The following is a 22,842-nucleotide window of genomic DNA, read 5'->3' on the forward strand; positions in this document are numbered from 1 at the left end:
GTAAGCTGTGCTTAAGAACGACTTCTGGGATCACCAGCAGTAACCCTTTATAAAACTAAAATGAACTTGTGTACTTTTTGAAAAGATGGCATGAAAGACAGAAGTTAGGAAATACTTGGTTTTGAATCTAGTCCAAGCAAGAGATAAGACTTTGGTTTCATTTGTGCTAGGAGACCTAGTCCAAGCTTCCTGGGAAGATCTGAGGATACCGGGATGCTGGTAAGGGCTTTTAAGAGAACTTCAAGAGCAAGACAACTGGTGACACACCTCATAGGTGTCCCTGAGTTGCCAGTGGCCAGCAGGGTGAGGCTCAGTACCATCCCCTAGCAAGGCGTGGTGGCCCAGACCTCACACTCGACAGGAACGTGAAGGCAGGCAACCCTCCCACAACACATCCTGGATCATTGGGTGGGGAAATGTTTCCCACAGGGAGCGTGGCCCAAAGGCAGACAGAAGAAGTGACAAGAGCCTCATAGTTAAGTCACAGAGTCACTGATGTGGGATCAGTCCTGGCAACAAGTTCATGATTTCAAGGAGGCAGAAACATACACGCGGCCACTGTACAAGGCAGTGCTGCCTCCAATGGGGCCGGCCGTCTGCTCCCTGCATGTCTGGCTTCACCATGACGGGCACGGTACCCAGCAAGCACTCATTAAATGCCTCTGGAGACTGTGTTAAACTGACTTTGTAGTTCTTCAACTGCTTCACCACGGAGTGTTAGGGTTCCCTCTGAGCTGCTGCCAGCAGCCAGCCAGGTTAAGTGACACTCCAGCCAGAAACACCCTACAGGCCATTCAGTTAATAAGCAGTGGGAACCAAACCCAACCAGAAATTCTGCCCTGATAGGGTCCTTAGAATAGCTCTCAAATAGCTACTCGGGAGGCCTGACTTCCGCCCCCAGTTTTTACCTCTCCAGTATCTTCCGAGGTCCGGAGAGGCTAGAAATGGGAAGGTTTCATTTTTGAAAGGAGCAAGTCAGGTAGGCTGTGTAGACAGGTCTACACTCGCTGTTTACCCCATCTCTCCCTGACACCTGCGACCAGGTTGGGGCGGGATGTGGGGGGCGTTGTCAGGACAGCAGGCTGCTTGCTCCTCACATTCTGAACGGCCCTCTGAACGCGAAATGCCCCCGGACGAGTCCACTCTGCCTCCAATGAGCTGTCCTCCCAGATTTCCTTCTCGGGCCGCGGCTCCTCCCCCCGGGCGCCACCCAGACCTGTGCTGTCCCCGCGCGCAGTTCCGCGCCCGCCTTCACCCTCCCGCCTTCTCCCCGTCTCCGCACTTCTTTCATTTTCTCTCCCCGCAAACCCCCGGCCCGACCGTCTCCAGGCTCGGTCTTCCCAGCCTTTCTCCTCGGGTCCTGGCCGCCTACGAAGCCACCCCCTTGCGGACCAGCGCCCGGGAGGAGTTTGATGATTGACTGAAGGTCAACAAAAGAGAAAAGTGAGCTCGGAGGCGCTGGAGCACAGGCTCGTCGGGCGGCGCGGAGCGGGGTGCCGGCCGGGCCCGGCCTGCGGGGCGCGCGGCGCGCGGGGAGCGCCGAGGGACGCGCCGGCGGCCAGGGTGCGGGCGGGCCGGGGGCGGCGGCGCGCGGGGAGGCCCCGGCCCGCGTCTCGGCCGCGCTCCGTGCAGCCTCGGCGCCCGACGGCCGGGGCGGCGCGGGCGGGCGGCAGCAGGGGTGTCCCCGCGCTCCCCGCCGGCGGGCTCGGCTGCGCGCGGCCCGGCGCCCGGTGTCCGGTGTCGGCGTCCGGTGTCGCCGCGCCGGCAGGACAGCGGCGGCGCAGAGCGCGGGCCGGGGGTCGCGGTGAGGCGCGCGCGGGCGGCTCCGGGCCGGGGCCCTCGGGGGGCGCGCCGGGCTGCCGGGGAGGGCGCGCCTGGGGGGCGCGGGCGCGGAGGGCGGCGCGCCGGGGGCGGCCCCGGACCCAGATGCCCTGGGCGCGGGGTGCGCCGGGGGCCGCGCGGTGACCTTCCCCCGCCCTAGTGTTCGCGGGGGCGCCCGGGGCCCCGGGGAGTCACTCTGCAGGTCCGCTCAGAGTGTCTTTCTCTCCCCAAGAGCCACAGGAAAGAGGCGATGGAGCGCCCCTTCTAAACTTAAGAGTCCGCTCAACCCTAAAAGCTTTGTTGGATGCCTGCTTAAGAGAAACAGGTTGGATACAGGTTTTTTGTTTTGTTTTTTTTCAGTGAAGAAGTAAATGGAATCAATGCGGGCGTAGATCTGGCATGAGTGAAATTTCTAGATAAACCTGTGTGCAGTGATTTCAAATTTCTGAAGAGTGGTACATCATCTTTACAGAATTTACCAAATTGATGTCGCCCCCCCCAATTCATTTTATCCTCAAAGATTACCTTTGTGCGGATAGATTAATAAGGCAAAGTTAAATAGGATAACTGAAAGTCTGAAAACAGCTGGCTCTTTGAAAAGAATTATAATTCAAATGATGTTCTTACCATTAAAGTTATAGTGTCCATATCACAATATTTTTATGATTAATTAGGCTGGGTTGTTTGTTTTTTTTTGGTGCTCAGTCGTGTCAGACTCTTTGTGACCCCATGGACTGTAGCCCCCTAGGCTTCTCTATCCAGGGAATTTTCTAGACAAGTATACTGGAGTGTGTTGCCATTTTATTCTCCAGGGGATCTTCCGGACCCAGGGATCGAACCCTGCCCTCTTGCATTTCCTACATTGGCAGGCAGAGTCTTTCCCACTGCACCACCTTTTCGGATAAGGTCTCAGAGTCATTAAAAATACAAAAAGTCCTCTAAAAAAATTTAAAATCATTGTTTAGAGGAGAGTGGCCCTAAACCCCAGTAAAGTATAAGCAAGTATGAGAGCCAGGCCACACCTGTGGGAGTCCTGGACAACAACTGTGACCCATTAGAAACGTTTATTTTGGAAAAAGTAGCAGACGTGGACGTGTTTCTTGTCGTTTTTGTCTTTTAAGAAAAGTATTGCAAGAAGAAACTGAGTTAGCCCAGCGTTTGTTTTTACTGGATCTTGAATGGGGGGAGCCCACCTCGGTGTGCCAGACTCAGTCGCAGCACTGATTGTCAGGGGGTAAAATAGGGGAAGTCCTGACAGGTGATTTCCTCCTTTCTGCTTCCTCCACCCTGGCTCCACTTGCCTCCGTAAGTCCCCGCTGAGTGGTGTGGCACAGACCTCAGGTTACAGAGTCACAGTTCAGGCTCCGTTCACCGTGAGGAAAGCCAGCATGGGTACGTGAAGTGACACCCAGCCCAGCAGAGGCAGGGCTGGCCTCCCGGGCGCGCCGGCGCTGTGTTTGAGGACGGAGCTAGTTCATACTGGCAGGCTGCAGCCTCAGCATGGCATGCAGTGCTTATATTTCAGCAGCTTCGCGCAGCAAGATTCTTGTCAGCTGGGTCCCCAGGTTTTTTTCTCCGAGGACAGGGGGAAGCCAGTGTCTTTCCCTGAAGGTCCACTAATTACCTTTAATGCAAAAAAAAAAAAAAAAAAGCATGTTTGGGGGAAACCGCACAAGATTGAAGCTGTGAGAGCTTGGACCTGTCATCCCTGCGGTACAGAGCCACCCTTTCCCCCTGGTCTGTCCCTGCTGCTCCCAGGGGCCGTGGATGGAGCTTCAGGTGGATGCTGTGTAGACTGAGTGGTCGTGTGAATGCCGTGAGCCCCACGTGTCGGTCACTTCCTGCTGTCCTTCCTGGGGTAGGGGCTTTTCCATACCTGCCCTCCCCTAAGGCCACCTGCGCTTGCAGAGATGAGGCTTCTGCCCCCACGAGAGGGTCAACCCTGCCTCACACAATTTGGGTTCAGCATTTCCGCTGCTGCCAGAACTTGTTCTGAAACGTCACGTGCAGTTCCCCATCCCAGTGATGCTCTGATTCTGAAAGGTGAAAATTAAAGACACTCAGTTGTGTCCAACTCTTTGCGACCCCACGGACTATGCAGTCCATGGAATTCTCCAGACCAGAATACTGGAGTGGGTAGACTTTCCCTTCTCCAGGGGATCTTCCCAACTCAGGGATCAAACCCTGGTCTCCCACATTACAGGCGGATTCCTTACCAGCTGAGCCAAAAGGGAAGCCCAAGAATACTGGAGTGGGTAGCCTATCCCTACTCCAGGGGATCTTCCCGACCCAGGAATCAAACTGGGGTCTCATGCGTTGCAGGTGGATTCTTTACCAACTGAGCCACCAGGGAAGCCTGATTCTGGGCTCCCAGCAAACTCCGTGCCCCTGACTTGGAGCCAGATGGCCAGGCACACCCCCTCCATTGTCTTGTAGGATATGGGGATGGTGAGGGACTGAACTCCAAGGTTGTGATGAAGATTCGTTAGTTACTGCCTTCACTGCTTACGGTCGTGGCCCCATGGCTGGGGTAAGCGCCAAGACCAGGAGTGCACCGGTTTGGGAAGGGAGAGCGGATTCAGCCCTTTCAGGGTTTTCCTGTTTAGGTGCTGCCCTCCCTGTCCCTGTTGCTGGGAGTCGCCCAGTTCCAGACTGGGGAATAAAGCGGAAGCCTCCAGGTTCTCTGGGCAGCTCCTCTCCCTGTGTTTTTTTTTCCATGAAAGTCAACCCCTGGTCAAAAAATGTCCCAGCATAAGGACCTTTACCGGAATGTCATGTGTAGCTTTTATTATGTTGACGTATGTTCCTTCAGAATGTCAAGGACTCATTCACTTTGGCTTCTTAGCACTTGGGCTCCACCACTGGAGTCCAGTGAGCTGAGGACTTACCTTCTTCCTGCTGTTCTGACACCTACAGACAAGAGCTCAGCCTCTGGAAACCCCCCTTGAGTGTAGATTTAATTGAGCCCCTCTCCTGGAGACCCCAGAGTCAGGAAAGCATCACAGGACATCAGTGTTATGGCTGTTACAGCCTTTGAGGGTCACCTCAAAGCAAAATACAGAGCTAGCCAGGAAGCCTGGGGCAGGCATGGCTGACTGAGTTAGAGTCGGACAGTGCCTTTAATTCTTTTAAATATTTCTCTTAACACTGGTTCCGTTTGAGCCCCGGGTAGTTGAATGCTACAGATGGTAGGATGCAGATGGTGGGGGTCGTGTTAGCCTCAGTAAAGGTCCCTGCTACACTAGGACTCGAGAGTGAATGCAACTACGTGTTGTTGGTACAAACAGCACCCTGGGTGCCCTGGCTGTTGGGCTGTTGCTCCTGCTTCTCTGAAAAAGCTGGTGTATATGGAGAAATAGCTGCGCAAGGAAGCGGAGCAGGAGTGAAGCTGCAGGGGCCTCCCGGGTGTGAGAGAAATGCGACAGCTTGCCTGGGACTGACCGGGAGACGGGCCGGGGGTGACCAGGTGACAGGCCTGGACTGACCGGGTGACAGGCCTGGACTGACCGGCCATGGGCCTGGACTGACCGGAAGACAGGCCGGGGGTGACTGGCCATGGGCCTGGACTGACCGGGAGACGGGCCTGGACTGACCGGGAGACGGGCCGGGGGTGACCGGGTGACAGGCCTGGACTGACCGGCCATGGGCCTGGACTGACCAGGTGACAGGCCTGGACTGACCGGCCATGGGCCTGGACTGACCAGGTGACAGGCCTGGACTGACTGGCCAGGCCTGGACTGACCGGGAGACGGGCCGGGGGTGACTGGCCATGGGCCTGGACTGACCGGCCATGGGCCTGGACTGACTGGGAGACGGGCCGGGAGTGACCGGGTGACAGGCCTGGACTGACCGGCCATGGGCCTGGACTGACCGGGTGACAGGCCTGGACTGACTGGCCATGGGCCTGGACTGACCGGGAGACGGGCCGGGGGTGACCAGCCATGGTCCTGGGAGGGCCGCTGTGTGGCTGAGTGACTGGTCTGAAGCTTAAGAGCCTTTGAACTGAGTTTGGAGAAAGAAGATATTTGAGAGGGCGTGGCCAGATGGTGGGATTGTTAGTCTGGTTCTTAGAACATAGGTGATCCTGAAGAGTTGAAACAAATATGCTTTTTGTGTATATCTTATTACATTGGGACAAAATAAACACCCTTTTTTCCCCCCAGAATGGAAATGTGTGCATCATTTTCTTCTAATGACAAAAATATGAAGGTTTGCTATATTTTTGAAAATACACCAAATGGAAACGTGTGAAGTAGAACACACCTGCTGTGGAGTAGGTCCCCCTGTGAAGTCACCTGTGTGCTCAGGACCAAGGCTCCTCCGTCTGAGAAACTGTCTTACAGAGCGAGGACCCTTTGTGATGAGCCTGGTCACCTCTTCCGTTCAGTCCAGTCGCTCAGTCGTGTCCGACTCCTTGTGACCCCATGGACTGCAGCACGCCAGGCCTCCCTGTCCATCACCAACTCCCGGAGCTTACTCAAACTCAATTCCATTGGGTCGGTGATGCCATCCAACCATCTCATCCTCTGTTGCCCCCTTCTCCTCCTGCCTTCCATCTTTCCCAGCATCAGGGTCTTTTCCAAGGAGTCAATTCTTCCCATCAGGTGGCCAAACTATTACAGTTTTAGCTTCAGCATCAGTCCTTCCCATAAATATTCAGGACTGATTTCCTTTAGGATGGACTGGTTGGATCTCCTTGCAGTCCAAGGGACTCTCAAGAGTCTCCTCCAACACCACAGTTCAAAAGCATCAATTCTTCTGCGCTCAGCTTTCTTTATAGTTCAACTCTCACATCCATATATGACTACTGGAAAAACCATAGCCTTGACTAGACGGACGTTTGTTGGCAAAGTAGTGTCTCTGCTCTTTAATATGCTGTCTAGCTTGGTTGTAGCTTTTCTTCTGAGGAGCAAGTGTCTTTTAATTTCATGGCTTCCCCAGTTTATCTGGTCTGTAAATTTAGACCCTGTGAAATTAGGTTATCTGGAAGAGGTACACCTAGAACCTGGTGACCTTCCAAAATGAGCATGAGTGTTCGTTCTCTCCTGCTTCTGCACGGTTTTCATAGTTCTAGTGAGTTGTCTGAACACTGATCTGTCCTTTTGTGAAGAGGACAGCACATAATTGTGTGCATTAACTGCCACTTTTAAGGGAAAATGGGAAAATTGCATTATGGTCTAATTTTTATTTCTTCTTTATTTCTTCCTTAAGCCTGCCTTGGGTTTGGGTGGGTAATTCTCTGAAATCTCAAAAACAGTGTTTTGTTTTGAAATACATTGTTTGGAGAGAGGCTTTTAATTTCAGCCCTGTCTTTCTCTCTTTAACTGTTTTTAGCTGTGGATGTGGTGGTTTGTTGAGCTCGGGAAGTAATCGCATGTTTGCTTAGTTGGGAGAAGGCCAAACCTCTGTCAATTTTTTGTTTCCCTGAGATTGACCGGTAAAAAGTTAGGGTTTATTTTACTTTTGTTGTTAAAGTATCTTTGGAAATTACAGGATACAGGTTACACAAAGCTTGCCTGAAATAAAAGCGGACCTGTGTTTCCGCCAAGCTTACTCCTAAGCCTGTCCTGGCCTTTGTACCTTTTAACACGGTTGCGTCTTGACTGTTGCTCTTTGCAGGTTCATGAGTGGCGTTTTGGACAGGGGGCCTGGTGTGGGAACCCAGAGCCAGTTCGCTGAACTGCCGTCGTCCCGGCCCCGCGAGTGTCTGGGAAGGTCTGTGGATGCCCCCCCGTGCCAGCCCAGGGGAGGCAGCCCTGGAAGCCGTTCTCAAGAACTTTTGCCCCAGGTGTAAAAGACTCCAGCCCCGCAAAGATGCTGAAACAGATCCTGTCGGAGATGTACGTAGATCCTGATCTGCTGGCAGAGCTGAACGAGGAACAGAAACAGATCCTGTTCTTCAAGATGAGGGAGGAGCAGGTCCGCCGCTGGAAAGAAAGAGAAGCAGCGATGGAAAAACAGGAGTCCTTGCCAGTGAAACCCAGACCAAAGAAAGGTAAGCGGAGCTCTCTTCTCCCGGGAGCCCACGCGGCGGGCTGCCTCCCTGCTCGTATTCACGTTTCACACTGGTCAGCAGCTAGCTGCATTTGGGGTTTGGTTTGGCAGGTGGACCTCAGTGTTACTGAGCTTTTCATGGTTCAGTTGATCAACCTGAAGTGCACACACACACACACACACACACACACACACACACACGCGAGAGGCAATACTCTGGAGTGGTGAGGCTGAGAGCAGATGTCTTTCTTGAAATCACACTGACCTTAAGCTGCAGTAAAAAGTCACGTGGAGCTGGACTTGAGGGGCATGCAGAAAGGGTCCACCTCCTCTTGTCCCAGATGCCTGGTATTCTTCTCTGCTGGGCTTAGTCGCTCAGTCATGTATAATTTGCGACCCCATGGATTGTAGCCCACCAGGCTTCTCTGTCCATGGAGATTCTCCAGGCAAGAATACTGGAGTGAGTAGCCTATCTCTTCTCCAGGGGATCTTCCCGACCCAGGAATCCAACCAGGGTCTCCTGCATTGCAGGCAGATTCTTTACCAACTGAGCTACCAGGGAAGCCCCTGGTATTCTGCGACCAGCATGCAAAGTCTTTATGTCTGCATCTCTCTAGAAACGCTGTTTTCATTCCGTAGACTCAGAGCGATGTTTCTTTGAGTTTTCTGTTTTTAGGGACATTCACTTTCAAGATGCAAATACTACTAAAAGGAAAAAAGTCTTAATGCTGATTTTTTTAGTGTGAGTTCACCTTTCAGATGTACTACCTCTTCCTGACACAAGGAATCCTTGGTAGCTTGGCCGCGTCTTTGGGACCATGGATGAGGAGGAACTCTTTGTATATCAGGGTTAAAGCATATGCACACAGGGATGTGGGAAAACACACGTTAGCACACACACCCCTCCACACACGTTCTGTTATGGACGAATACCTATGTTGTTGGAAAAAAAACAGTTTTCAAGGTCACTTACAGAGAGACATTCAAAGATCAATTTCTCTTCATTTTTCATTAAGCCAGGAAAAGTAAATTTGATAAAACTGTTCAGGATTTCAAAGATTGAGAAAATTAATCTCCCTTGTATGCACAGACTCAAAAACGAAGTCAGTTTAGTGACCTTTTCCTTGCACTGTCTTTTATAAAAACCTTTTTCCAATTAAGGTTTTATAGTGATATAGAAATAAATATGAGTACTTCATTTATTACTATCACCAATAGCATCTATTTATTAAACCCCTGTTTTGTCAGACACCCTGCAAATCACTTTTACATACATTACATGTCATCTTCACGATATTTCTCCAAAACAGGTATCAGTGGTCCTGTTTTACACATGGAGAAGTGCAGTAATAAATGCAAGGTCACATCCCAGTTGGTACCCAGGTCCACTGGATTTCACAGTACTCTGCACTCTCCAAGGACATCCTTGGTTTTCCTTCTAGCGGTAACGTGTCCAAACTGAAGCATGAGCCTGTATCTTTCCGATCTGGCTTCTCCATTTCCTTGCATCCTTTGGTCTGAGTTAACCAAGTATAACGGGGCCTCTTGGCACCGTATTAGTTGTGAATGTGACACGCAGACGTGGTGGGTGACTGTGACGACTGGAGCCGCAGAAGGGCTCTGTCCCCTGGAATCAGTGGCCTGGAGCTCTTTGAGAGACTTGGGTTTCTCACGTTTGCTGAGTCGATCTCCTCCTGGTGATGTAAGATGGAGTGCTTTGCTCAAATTCTTCCTTTGGAGGTTGTAGGTTTTTCCCTTTCATCTCTTTATTTTTTTTTAATTTTAATTTTTATTGGAGGCTAATTATTTTACAATATTATATTGCCTTTCATCTCTTTAAATGTATCGTGCCACTCCCTTCTGTCCTTCAGGAAAATCAGCTGCTAGCCTCATGGGACTTCCCTTGTGTGTTATTTGTTGCTTCTCCCATGCTGCGTGCTCTGTCGCGTCAGTCGTGTCCGACTCTTTGTGACCCCATGGACTGTAGCTCACCAGGCTCCTCTGTCCTTGGGATTCTCCAGGCAAGAATACTGGAGTGGGTTGCCATTTCCTTCTCCAGGGGATCTACCCAACCCAGGGATCAAACTCATGTCTCTCTTGCATCTCCTGCGTTGGCAAAGCTTTTGCTTTGCTGCTTTTAATATTCTCTATTTTTTTGTGATTTTAATTACAGTGAATCTTGGTATGTTCCTCTTTGGGTTCATCCTGTCTAGCAGTGGTCCCCAACCTTTTTGGAAGCAGGGATTGGTTGTAGGGAAGACAGTTTTTCCGCGGATGGGGATGGTAGGGGGTGGTCATGTAGTTGCAGCCTGAATGTTGGCGACTCCTGCTGTTTGGAACTATGTGCATTTCCTGGGCTGGAGTGACGATTTCCTTTCCCAGGCGAGGGAAGTTTTCAGTTATTATGTCTTCAGATATTTTCTCAGGCTCATTCTCTGTCTCTTTTCCTTCTGGGCCCCTATAATGCTGATATTAGTGCCTCGATGTTATCCTCAAGGCCTCGCGACCTGTCCTCATTTCTTCTCATCCTTTTTTCTGCTCAACAGCAGTGATTTCCACTCCTCCATCTTCCAGCTCACCGATCCACGCTTCTGTATCGTTTCGTCTACTATTGATTCCTTCTGGTGTATTTTTCGTTTTAGTTGTTGTATTCTCCTCTGTGTGTTCTTTATATTTTCTAACTCTTGGTTTAAAAATTCCAACTTCTTGCTCGGTGCATACCTGCTGTCCTCCTGAGTTCTTTCATCATCTTTACAAGCACTGCCCTGAGCTCTTTCTTGGGTAGAAAGCTTATCTCCACTTCATTTAGTTCTTCTGGGGTTTTATCGTCTTCCTTCATCTGGAACGTGTTCCTCTGCTGCCTTGTTTTTTTTTTTTCTTTTTTTTCTAAGTTGTTATTTTTATGTATGTGGTAGGTTAGTTGCATTTCTTGACCTTAAAGAAGGGGCCCCTCTGAAGATGTTCTGTGCGTCTTAGCAGCCCTCACCCCTCTAGACGCTTAAGCTATACACTCTACAGGTTTTCCCTAAGAGGACTGCGTGGGCCCTTCTGTTGTGGGCAGCTGGCTTCGTTGGCTCCTACATCGGTTGATTCTCAGGCCCTGCCTTGTCTGAAGGCCACTGGCTGTTGGTTAGATGGATCTGGTCAAAAAGTGACTGGTTGAGGAATCCTAGGGGGTCCAGGGGCTAGTCGTGCTGGCTCACCAGTAGATGGAATCAAGGTTCCAAGGACTCTAGGGAGCTTGCCCACCCATGGACAGGTGAACTGAGGTCCTGCGGGTAGCGCTGGATTATTGGCAGGCAGAGTCGGGTTGTGGAGTGTGGCCACGGGGCCCAGGATCCCAGAACTCATTTCAAATCATTGGGCGGAGGTGGGGTGGAGGGTTAGGGGGGGAGGCTGGTTCCCGACACAGTTGGGTTTGGCGTTTGGGGTGTCCTGAAGCTTATGTTGGCCTCTAATGGGCAGGGGCAGGGTCTACCTGGTCCCTGGGTGGGGTCTGACCTACTGTGGGTGGCCTGGATCTGCAGGCTGTGTGATGGTAGTTTTCTGGCTTTTGGTGTCTGCCCCTGGTCGGTGAGACTGGTCTGGAGACCCGTGCTGGCTTCCTGGAGGGAAGGGCCAGTGTCTGCCCACTGGTGTATGGAGTTGGGTCTTGGCCCTCTGGTGGGCAAGGCAAAGTCCAGAGGCGTGTCTAGAGTCAGCTGTGGGCTCCGGAAGTCCTTAGGGCCTGCTCATGGCTGGGGCTGCCCTCCTACCCAGTTAGTTGTTTGGCCTGAGGCCTCTCAGCATAGGTTGCCTGCAGGCTGTTTGGTGGGACCAGGTCTTGGCATTAATGAGCCAAGATGGCAGCTGCCAGCAGCTGTGTCCTCAGGATAGAAGGTCCCCAAATACGTTTGCCTCCAGGATTCATGGCCCCAGGGTGACCTGTAGCCATCCCCGCCTCCCTGGGAGACACTCCAAAACTGACAGGTAGGTCTTGCCCAGACTCCTATCGAATGACTGCTTTTCACCCTGGGTCCTGGTGTATGTGAGATTTCGTGTGCCCCTTTAAGAGTGAAGTCTCTATTTCCCCCACTCCTGTGGGATTCCCAAAATTAAGTCCAGCTGTCCTTCAAAAGCCAAATGTTCTGGGGGCTAATCTTCCCAGATGAGTAGGACCCCTGGGCTGGGGAGCCTGACCTGGAGCTCAGAACTCTCACTCCGGTGGGAGAAGCTCTAGTCTGTGGGTCGCCCACCTTGGGGTATCTGTCTCACTGTGGTGTCTGTCTCATTATGGTTCCTTTTCTATGTTTTTTGTTGGAGGAGATCTTTTTTTGTAGGTTCTGGTCTTTTTCATGGCTGGTTTTTCTGCAGATAGTTGCGCTTTTGGTGTTCTCATAAGAGGAGGTGAGCTCAGGGTCTTTCTGCTCCATCATCTTGCCCGGGCTCCTGTTGATTTTTTATTAGGTCGGCTAGAAAATGTATAATTACAGGCGGCTCTCCCATTGAACAGCACTGCTCTAGACTGTAAACACGGCCCCACCCAGTGCCGACTGAGCTGCTGGCATGTCAGACCCTGAACTCTGTGCTTAAGTCTATTACCTCATGAAATCATCACAGCCAAGCCTGGAGCCGAGTTACTTTCACATTTCACAGGTGGGGAAAGGGAGACGGAGGGACCTTAACTGACTTGCTCAGGGCAGCAGCTGGTCAGTGACCCTGAGTCTGACTCTCCCATAGCTGGCACTGTTAACAAACGTTGCCCCTGGCTCAGCCTTCCTGAGCTTCGAGCTTGCCTGGAGCTTGGTAACAGTCGCTGTTGTCTGCAGGTGCCCTGCACACATCTGATCGTGTGCTTGTGTGGGTGTCCTCCCCTGGAGCCTTTATTCCGTAAGTTTTTTTCTGGTCATGCACACAGAGGAGGCCTCTACTTGATAGAGGCTGCCCAGCAATAGACACCTCTCCAGCTGGTGGGAGCTTCTCGCAAGAAGCCAGGCTCTGGTCACTATGGGCGGTGACTGGGACGCTCCGTGTGCACCCGTGGAGCAGGCTCGGGCTTGTGAAATTTCACTTGTGGATTCTCAGACGAGCTCCTTTATGCAGAGCCTCCCCTTTTCAATGAAATGGTGACAGAGCCCTGGTGTGTGCCATCCACCGTGTCTACTTCCCTCCCGTCCCTCCTGACCCAGCACAGTGGGCTCGGTTCTCAGCTCAGTGGATTTCTCAGCCGGGTCTCACCCTATGAGTTGCCTCTGAGTCTCTTCGCATCGTGGTCCCTTGCTGTCTCCATGACTGTTGTCTTTTACGTCTCTGCCTGACCTTGAATACCTGTGTTCCCCAGGGGAGCCTCACTCTACCCTGATGGTTGGTAAGCTTCAGGTGGGATTGAGGGTCCCTTAGACTCCGTGGAAAACTTACTGAAAGCGTGGACCAGGAAAATCCATACAGAGGACATTTGCTGCAGAGTTTCCCAATGTTGACAGATCCCTGAGCCTCATTCACAGACTCCCCGACTAGGTAAAGGTCAGGGTCTCTGTACTCCCTCCCTGGGGCACCTTTTCTTCTCTTTATGGAATCTCACACGTGTATTTCAAAACCAGACCTCTTATCTGAGCGTTGGTCTCATGTCAGTTACCCAATGAGCATCTCCGCTCACAAGACCCTTGGGCCCTTGATGCAAAGCCAGGTTCTTCAGCATCACCCCAGCTCTCTGCCCCACCTCACCCCCACCCCCCAGGCCTGCTCCTGCCTCTCAGCCTCCACCACGATCTGCAGCCCGCTTTCCCTTGAGTCACCAAAGCCGGAGGCCTGGGAGTCCCCTGGGTATTCCCTGTCTCAGCACACTCCCATTGCTCCATCTCCCTACCACCCTGTGGGTCTGTTAGCAAGTGCCACGCAGAAGCCTTGTGTTGATGTCATTTCATTTAATCTTTGTAAGAATCCAGGGAAGTGAACGTTGCCCGCCCCGATTCTTACAAATAACGAAACAGACTTGGAGAAAGTGATGTGGGTGGGTCTCCGGTGGAGTCTGGGTTTGAACGTCAGATCTGAGTCTGCTCTGAGCCGCCGGTCCCAGCCCACTCTGGGCTCACTCTGGGCTGGATAGTGTGACGGCCTTGGGGCTCACTTGTGGAGTGCTGGACTCAGATGTCCACTCGGATGCTCCCTCTCACCCCCTGGAGCCGTGGACCAGCCAGCCTCCCCCCCGAGTGACCTACTCGCTTGTCAATGCCACCACCTGCTGCCCAGGTCAGTGGCGTCCTGTGGGTTCTCCAGCTCCCTTTCTGTCCCTTTTGTCTCTAGAATAGTTTCAAAGTTTTAAAACACAGACTCACAGAATTATTACCCGCAATACCTTCAGGGAAGTCCCCATAGGACTGGGCCTTACTGTGCTAAATTGCTTCAGTCATGTCCCGATTCTTTTGCAACCCTATGGACAGTAGCCCTCCAGGCTCCTCTGTCCATGGGGATTCCCCAGGCACGAATACTGGAGTGGGTTGCCATGCCCTCCTCCAGGGGATCTTCCCCACCAAGGGATCGAACCCGCATCTCCCGCAGCTCCTGTATTGCAGGCAGATTCTTTACTGCTGAGCCACCGGGGAAGCCCAGGACTGGACTTTGGTCTTCACTGAAACACACGTGGGGCTGGCGCTGTCCTGCTCTGCAGGCCGAGACAGTGACCCCGTACCCAGCTTGCTCAGCAGAGCCCTGCAAACATTCATTTCCTGCCTTTCCTGTTGGTGGGTTTCCTTTTTTTGCTCTCAAAGGTATTTCAGTTTGGACAGTGCATCAGAGGTGGCTCTAAACACAGGTGTTACTGCCTCACAGTCAGATAAGGAATTCTGGTTCCATTGCACCAGCTGTACAATCCCAGACAAGGAACTTACCCTCCCTGAGCCTCAATTTCCTCGTGGCCGAGTAGGATTTCTGACACCCTGGTGATGCTCTGCGTATTTCAGGGCAGACTTGGCACAGGCATTAGTCAGAAGGAACGTGGCCGTAGCACCCAAATCCCGAGGCCCTGCTGACCAGGCTTCTGGCCTCTGGTTTCTGGGTCAGAGGTGAGTGACCACGAGGAGCGGCCAGAGCAGTGGGCAGGTCCTGGGACGTTGCAAGTCCAGGCAGCGTGTGGACACTGCATCCCAGGTCGGTGGAAGTCACCTGTGTGCCCAGGAGCGGGATTTCTGGGTCATGTGGTGGCTTTACTTGTTTAAGGAACCTCCATAGTGGTTGCACCAGCTTTGGCTCCCACCAACTGTGTAGGCGGGTTTCCCTTTCTCCACACCCTCTCACCGTTTATTATTTGTAATCGTTTTGATGATGGCTGTTCTGACCAGTGTGAGCAGATTCCTCATTGTAGTTTTGATTTGCATTTCTGTAACAATTAGTGATGCTAAGCATCTCTTCATGTGCCTGTTGGCCATAGGTATGTCTTCTTTGGAAAAACATGTTTAGGTTCTTTGCTCACATTTTGATTGCGTGGTTTTTTTTGTTTTGCTTTGTTTTTGGTATTGAGCTGTTTATTTATTTTGGAAATTAAGCCTCGTTGGTCACATTGTTTGCAAATATTTTCTCTTGATCCATAGGTTGTCTTTTCATTTTGTTGATGGTTGTTCCTTGCTGTGCAAAAGCTTCTAAGTTTGATTAGGTCCCATTTTTTTTTTTTTGCTTTTTTTTTCTCTTGCCTTGGGAGACTGAGCTAGGAAAATAGTTACGATTTATGTCAGAGAACGTTTGGCCTATGTTCTCTTCTGGGAGTTTTGTGGTGTCATATCTGACAGTTGTGGACTCTTGGTTTGTCCCTTAGACCAAGAACATGGATTTAATCCTTTTTGAGCACTTGTCTGTGAGTTCAGACTCATCGCCTCTGTTTTATCAAAGAGGAAACTAGGACTGGAGAAATAAAGTCCTGTAAACACTGGGATTTTCGTATAGCTTTCTGGAGTTATGCAACACAGGCCCTCCACATAAACCCCTTCGCCAGGCTTCCGGGCCCTGTGCCAGGCGGGCCCCTGCTCCCCTTGTGACCTCAGCCCACAGCCAGGCAGCTTCTCAAGCCTCGCCAGCTCTGGCGGAGACCCCGGTTCCGTGTGGCCCCTCGCCGGTTCCCGTCCCTGGGCTTTGGTCATGCTGTTCCTCGTGTCCAGCACCAAACCCACTCTATTCTCTAAATTCTATACCCAGCCTCCCCAGCTGAACACCAGGAACTTCTTATTTCTTCTCTTATTTCTTTCAAAGCACCCTGCACGCTCTGAGTCCTCATTGGACATAATCTCTCCTGGTCACAGTGTCTGCCCCGTGCCCACCCAACCCCATCTCTAGCACTTTAACACCCCTCCCTCAGCCAGGTGGCTCAGACAGTAAAGAATCTGCCTGCAGTGCCAGAGACCCAGATTTGATCCCTGGGTTGGGAAGATCCCCTGGAGAAGGGAATGGCAACCCGCTCCAGTATTCTTGCCTGGAGAATCCCATGGACAGAGGAGCCTGGCGGGCTACAGTTCATGGGGTCGCAAAGAGCCGGACACGACCGAGTGCTTGACATCATCATTGTCGCAGTCCTGCTACTTTGGTAATTAACTAGTGGTCCAGCGCCTCCTCCTTGAGCTGAACGTGAGTCCCTGAGAGCCAGGACTGGTCTGTCTTGTTTGCAAGTGTCTGCAGCGCATCTACCTCAGGGCCTGGCACGAAGTAGACAGATGGCAAAGTTCATCAAGTCGGTGACCAGCCGCCCTGTCCTCCTCCCCCAGGCCCTGGTGACCTGCAAGAGGGTGTCTCACCCCATGCACCCCGCAGCACCCAGCTCTGCACCCTCCAGCCTTAGGGACGCCGTGGGAATGTCGTGCGGACAGCCCTCCCTGTCTTGCATGAAGCCGAGGGCGCCAGGCTGACATTCCCTTTACTAGAATGACCCCCTCCCTGGGTTCAGGGAGCTGTGTGGACCCCCCGAGGACCCCAGCGTCTTTGCCCTGAAGGAGAGGGGCTGTCAGAGCAGAGACTGCCGTCAGGGCTGCTGTCTGACACGTCCAATAACCCCCTTCCTTCTGGCCCCAGAGCCGCCGTCTCTTTACGCCTCCCCCACCGTCTTAGAGGTATGGGGGCTCTGTCCTCCCCTTTGCTTCTCAGCCCCTCCTGTGTTCGCAGGGTTTCTGGACTCCTCTCCCCCCGGAGCAGGACCTCCCCCAGCAGGAGTCATGGCCCCCGTGTGCACTGCGTTACACTCTCAGACACGGTTTGTGGGGAGTGTGTGTTGCTGTCCCGAGAGGGGCTGCAGGGACCCCTGGGCCCCTCCCACCTCCCCTGGCTCTCGGGCCACCTTCCTCCTGCTGCCAGAACTGTTGGCAGAGGGTTGTTAGGTGAAGCCCGAGAGGTGGACACAGTGGGAACATTCTTAGCTGCCCCAGAGCGGGCAGTACGGGGGCTTAGTGAGAGATGCCGGCGTCCCACGGTGAAGGAACCTGTGGGCATCTCCTCAACGAGCCGGAGCTGACCTGGCCTCCCCAGCCAGGCCCACCTGGGACTGACCTGCCCTCATACCTGCGTCCATCTGTGAGCACAGACTGACTCTCCTCCATGCCCCCCCAATATCCTATTTATTTTTAATGATTCCATTTGTTTTTTGACTCTGCGGGGTCTTCATTGCTGCACAGGCTTTTCTCTAGTTGCAGCGTGCGTTCTCACTGCAGCGGCTCCTCTTGTTGCGGTTCCCTGGCTCAAAGCCACAGGCTCAAGACTTGTGGTGCACGGGCTTAGCTGCTCCGTGGCATGGGGGATCTTCCCGGCCCTGGGATCGAACCCGTGTCTCCCGCATTGGCAGGTGGATTCTTTACCCCTGAGCCCCCAGGGACGCCTTAACTGCCCTACTGAGAACATTATTGTACCCAGAGCATCTCTGTGGCCCTGAGGGCGGAAGGCACCCAGAGGAAGAGCTAGGCTGGCCCCAAGTGACCGCATCCTGAGTCCACAGCAGGACGCTGGTCCTGCGTCTGCTGGACGGAGACTGTTTCGTGGGAAGCTGGCCTCTGCTTCCTGTGACCCTTCCCCAGCCTGGCCTGCATTCCGGCAGCCGCCCCCCACCCGTCACACACTCAGCAGCGCTGGCGAGCGTGTGTCCTCGGGCTCAGGCTTTTGGACGAGGACCAGCTGAGGTCCCTCATGGCCCTGGTGAGTCCTCTCTGGGACCTTCAGACTTAGGACTGCCCGCCCCCCAACTTCTCCAGGGGATGACCCAGCGTCCCGGGTGTCAGTGAGCCTGATGTGCCCATTGGAGGAGCAGGATTTAGAAGGTAAACACAGCCCCTGCGACCAGCAGGGAACGGGTTATTCTCGGAGCTTCCCCATGTCTCACCCTGGGCGTGTTGTCTCTCACGGCTGGTGCGAGTCTCAGCTGCCATGCCTGTCAACAGCACAGAGGGACGGTTGCACCCGCCTCTCCTGAGCGCCGTCGTGTGTCAGACACCCCGGGGACCTGCCCCCACAGCTGCCTCCCCCCACGACTGTCCTCCGGAGTGGACATCAGCATTCCCATTGTATGGACAAGAAACTGAGGCTTAGGGAGATGAAATGATTTGTGCAAGTCGTATGGCTAAGTGGCCGGGCTAGGGTTTAAAACAAAGCTGGTCTGACTCTAAAACGCATGCCTTGGACCCAGCTGTGAGTTCTAGGAAGATGGTGGATGCACTGTGAGTCCTAGGAAGATGGTGGACCCAGCCATGAGTTCTAGAAAGATGGTGGATGTGCCGTGCCCTAGAGCATCTGGGTTGCAGGGAGATTCTTAGGCTCCACAGGTTCAGGTGTCTGATGTTGGCTCTGTTACCCTAGAGATAACACAGGCAGTGGTCTTCCCATCTCAGGTCTTGACTTATAAAAAGGGGATTTGCAGAACCCACACTCATCATGATTTAAAACAGACATTCCAGCCACTGCCCTGGAAGGGGCTGCTTGCTCAGAGCATGTCGGACTTGCTTTGCTTCATCTGATCTTTAAATACTTAAACGGTGGAAAACCTCCTAACCCACGGCCGAAAATGTTTATTCAAACTAGATTCTGTTCTGCTTGCAGACAACGGCAAATCTGTTCACTGGAAACTGGGAGCTGACAATGAGGTCTGGGTCTGGGTGATGGGCGAACACCACCTGGACAAACCCTACGATGTGATCTGTGATGAGATCCTCGCGGAGAGGGCGAGGCTGAAGGCCGAGCAGGAGACGCTGGAGCTCAGGTGTGGACCCGAGGGGCCGGGAGGGGCCGCCGTGCTCCTTGGCTGATAGAGCCTGCGGGAGGGCCAGGTGGGCCTCGAGGGCACGCGGTGGCGTCCAGTTTCTGGAAAGTTCTCCCTTCCGACTTCGGGGGACCCCCTTCACTCAAAACACCACCACGTTGGCTATTCTGTGTCCCCACTGGGGCGTCGTGGACGTGGTTCCCCAGTGACCCTGGGCTTCCCTAACGTTGAGCAAGAGCAGCACAGTCATGGGAGCAAGTGAGGCTCCCGGACCCCCTCGGGCTTCAAGCTCCAGGGCGGCTGCCGAGGAGAGCAGACCCGAGGGGGTCTGTCCATGCTGGGCGCTCAGGGATGGACCGTGAGCTCGCAGTCCAGGAGGAGAAACGGGCGGCCACGCGGGCTGTGTGTCTGCTGTGACTCAGGCCAGCCTGGGGGCTCCCATGCTGATCCCAGGGGGAGAACCTGGAAAGGTAAGTAGCTTTGCAGCTTGCAGGAGGTCAGGTGGGAGAAGGCAGGCAGGAGGTCATCAGGACCCCTTGATAAAGTGTATTTGATACGTGGGATGATGGTGAATCCTTCTGCGTGTTTGGGGTCCTCGTGGGTAACGGGAGTGGTGCTCTCTCGTGCCTCGAAGGCCAGATGTGGGACTCTGGATCTCATCCCGTGGACAGTGAGGAGGTGCTGAGTGTGGAAGCAACATAATCACTGCAGACACAGGCGGCAGACGGGGCAGGGCGTGGGTCCCCTCTGCCGGGTGCTGGGGTGGGTTCTGGGCCTGAGTGTGGGCAGCCCTGCGTGAGAGGAGAAACAGGAGCAGACGGGGTGTCCATCCCATGCCCCAGGGCTGTGACTTCACAGCCGTAGGTGGGCACACAGGATAAAAAAAAGGGACTGTGCTGCTGAGGACACGACGGCTGTGTGTTCTGTTTTGCCCTGTTCTGTTCCCGAACAGAAGGAAGGCTGTTCAGCTTCTGATTCGGGAGCCAGGCAGGCCTGGATTCCACTCCTGGCTGCTGCTGGGCCTTGGATGCGGGATAACTGTTATCCTGAGCCCCTTACAGCAAAGCCAGGATAACCGCACCCTCCCCACAGGGCTGCTGTGAGGACTTGGTTAATGTCTTTAAATACCTCGCAAAGGCTCAGCCTGCCATCAGCGCCGTTCACGTCGTTTGAACATAAGACATCCACTTGGGAGAAAGCTGTCTTTACTGCAGGATGTATTTTGATAATTCCACCTTTGTTTCTCCTCAGAAAAGCTCAGCCTGGAGAGCTCAGCAGCAGCTCGAAATCAAAGCCGCCGTCCTCTGAGGGGCGGGTGCCCGGTGCCAGCGAGACCAGGAACGTGGGCGAGAAGGCAGCAGCGGTGGGGACGCCGGGCCGAGGCTGCGGGCCGGCTGCGCCCCTCGCAGAGCAGAAGGCGCCCGTGAGTCTTGCACGTCTGTAAACCGTTGGGAACTTCATGATGCGGAGACAGAGGTGTCAGGGCCCCAGGGCGTCAGGATCCTAAAAGGGCTTTTCTGGGAAAGGTTCCTCCTGCCTTGAAGCCCCTGTGGTTCTTCCTTAGGGGGATGGACTCACCTGGTTCCTCACAAACAACATAGAGCCCCCTTTGCATGAGAGAAGGTGTGAGGAGAGAACTCTAAATAGAAAACTGTGCATTGTTAAGACATCCCCAGGGTTATTATTTTCCTGTTACTTTTTTCTGTAACGCGTCGGCAGGGTCTTTCTCGAAGGGCCGGCTGGTGGACGGCGGAGTTCCTGGTCCCGTGGCCTCTGGGACTGGCATGGACAGACCATGGCCAACTCCCCTCACCAGGGCGGGCAGAGCCGGGTCTGCCGCTTAAGGCTGCGGTTTGCTGGGCCTGGAACATCGGCTCCTCTGGGATCTAGACTGTGTCCTCATGAGTCCCCCTGGCTTCACCCCAATGATGGAGTGAAGGATGGATGGATGGGGCCAGACAGGGAGGGTCTTGGGGGTGTCCTGTTGTGCAAGAATAGTTGGCAGTTGTCAGTGATATTTGAGCAAGGGACTGACCTGACCCCTTTGGTTGAGGATGAAGCGTCAGGGCCCGTTGGTTTCATAGGGTCTGCCTGGCTTGTGGAACAGCCGTTGGCCTCCACACAACAAGAGCTCTGTCCTCGGAGCTAGAATGAATTCTCTGAGGTGTCAAGTCGTTTACAAAAAGCTCAAACGCAATTTGCTTCTGGGATTGTGGTTTGGAAGAATAATAAAACTATATGATGAGGTTATTTCTTCTGCCAAGAACTTAATTACCTGGAGAGCTAGCAGGGGATTTGCAGCGGCCGCGCTTCTGTGAGGGCTCCGGCCCTCTGGCGCTGGGTGCGCTCTTTACTTCTTGGAGGATGTTGAGCGGGCGTGGGGCGGTAGATGGAGGAGAAGACCCCAAGATGGACTGATTTACTTGTTCAGTGAACAAGTGCCATTGTGTACCAGGACTTACACTGTAGGAGTGAAAACGGAATCACAGCTGCTTTGGACTTCATAACTAAGGAAGCAAAAGAGACTTCGCATAAAATGTCATTTCAAGCGGTAGCAGTGGTCCAGGGACCGGGGTATGTTTCTGTGTTCTTAGCCCCTGGGACATGAGCATCACCAGGGCAGGCAGAACGGCTCTGCAGGGGACTCGGAGCTGGAGGTGACCACACAGGGTGCCTGGGGCTGGAGGTTCCAGCAGAGAGGCCGCTGGGCAGGGCTGTGTGGCTGGGGTGGCTGGCGTGCAGAGGCAGTGATGGAGTGAAGGGTGGTGGGGCCAGACGGGGAGGGTCTTGGGGGCCACCTATTGTGCAAGAACGATTGCCAGCTGTCAGTGATTTCTGAGCAAGGGGCTGACCTGAGCAGATTTGTTTTCAGAGGAACTGACCATTCTTGCATCAGAGTAGGTCTTGCATTCTTGCATCAGATGGAGGTCTCTCGAACAGGTTTCCAAGCTTGGACGCCTGGGGGCATGAGGGTGTCATCAGCATAAACAGGTACCAAATGCTGGAGGAGTTGCTGGTTTGTTTGTTTAATGAAGGATAATTGCTTTACCATTTTGTGCTGGTTTCTGCCGTACGTCAGCATGCATTAGCCATCAAGACGTCTGGGTCTGGTTTAGGAACATCAAGGATTTCTCATGCTCCTTGAGGTGGAGATGTAAGTTGATTTTATACGTGTGCTTAGTTGCTAAGTCATGTCTCTTTGCAACCCGTGGACTGTAAGCCCATCAGGCTCCTCTGTCCATGGCATTCTCCAAGCAGGAATACTGGGGTGGGTTGCCATTTCTTTCTCTAGGGTATCTTCCCCACCCAGGGATTGAACCCAGATCTCCTGCATTGCAGGCGGATTCCTTACCATCTGAGCCGCCAGGGAGGCTGATTTTATATAAAAGAATAAAATACACACATTTTGATTTAGAGTTTGCAAAGCTTTTTCTCGTGGAATTATTTTATTTTGTGACATGAGTATGATTTCTGTGTGCACACGTGCAAACTAACGTCGAAGAGACTAATCTGCCCCCGAATCTCTGAAAGTCCTCGTTTTCATGTATCTGCTTTAATTGCCACTCCCGTCATAATTCCAATGTACAGATCCGTTGTCTTTTCCAGATCTGCTCCTTGAGAAAGAACTCTGGTGAGAAGCCGAGACAATGCATGTTTCCAAAATGCAGTCCAGACTTGGCACTGTAAAGATTTCTGTGTTGCAGCCGTAACTTAACCATTGTTCAGTTGCTAAGTCGTGTCTGACTCTTTGTGATCCCATGGACTGCATCACACCAGGCTTCCCTGTCCTTCACCATCTCCCAGAGTAAGATTCATGTCCATTGAGTGAG

At 53.1% G+C, this 22,842-nt stretch overlaps 1 protein-coding gene across 4 annotated transcripts in view; it reads left to right on the forward strand.

Moving 5' to 3' along the window:
- The first annotated feature begins 884 nt into the window (after nt 1-884).
- SH2D4A (SH2 domain containing 4A) overlaps nt 885-22,842 on the forward strand; it is a 64,481-nt gene continuing 42,523 nt past the window's right edge. The window contains exons 1-5 of one of the 4 annotated variants that reach the window (XM_055416709.2): nt 1,145-1,443; nt 2,054-2,146; nt 7,441-7,816; nt 18,853-19,012; nt 20,264-20,435. In XM_055416709.2, the coding sequence (XP_055272684.2) occupies nt 7,636-7,816; nt 18,853-19,012; nt 20,264-20,435 (513 nt within the window). In that variant the 5' untranslated portion in view covers nt 1,145-1,443; nt 2,054-2,146; nt 7,441-7,635. Of the gene's footprint in view, nt 980-1,127; nt 1,444-2,053; nt 2,147-7,440; nt 7,817-18,852; nt 19,013-20,263; nt 20,436-22,842 lie in introns of those variants that run through there. The other 3 variants (XM_055416710.2, XM_088832734.1, XM_055416708.2) reach the window with 3 other exon arrangements.

The sequence above is a fragment of the Moschus berezovskii genome, chromosome 26, assembly GCF_049115385.1.
Source record: "Moschus berezovskii isolate FMDL1 chromosome 26, NW_MosBer_1.0, whole genome shotgun sequence".
NCBI lineage: Eukaryota > Metazoa > Chordata > Mammalia > Artiodactyla > Moschidae > Moschus > Moschus berezovskii.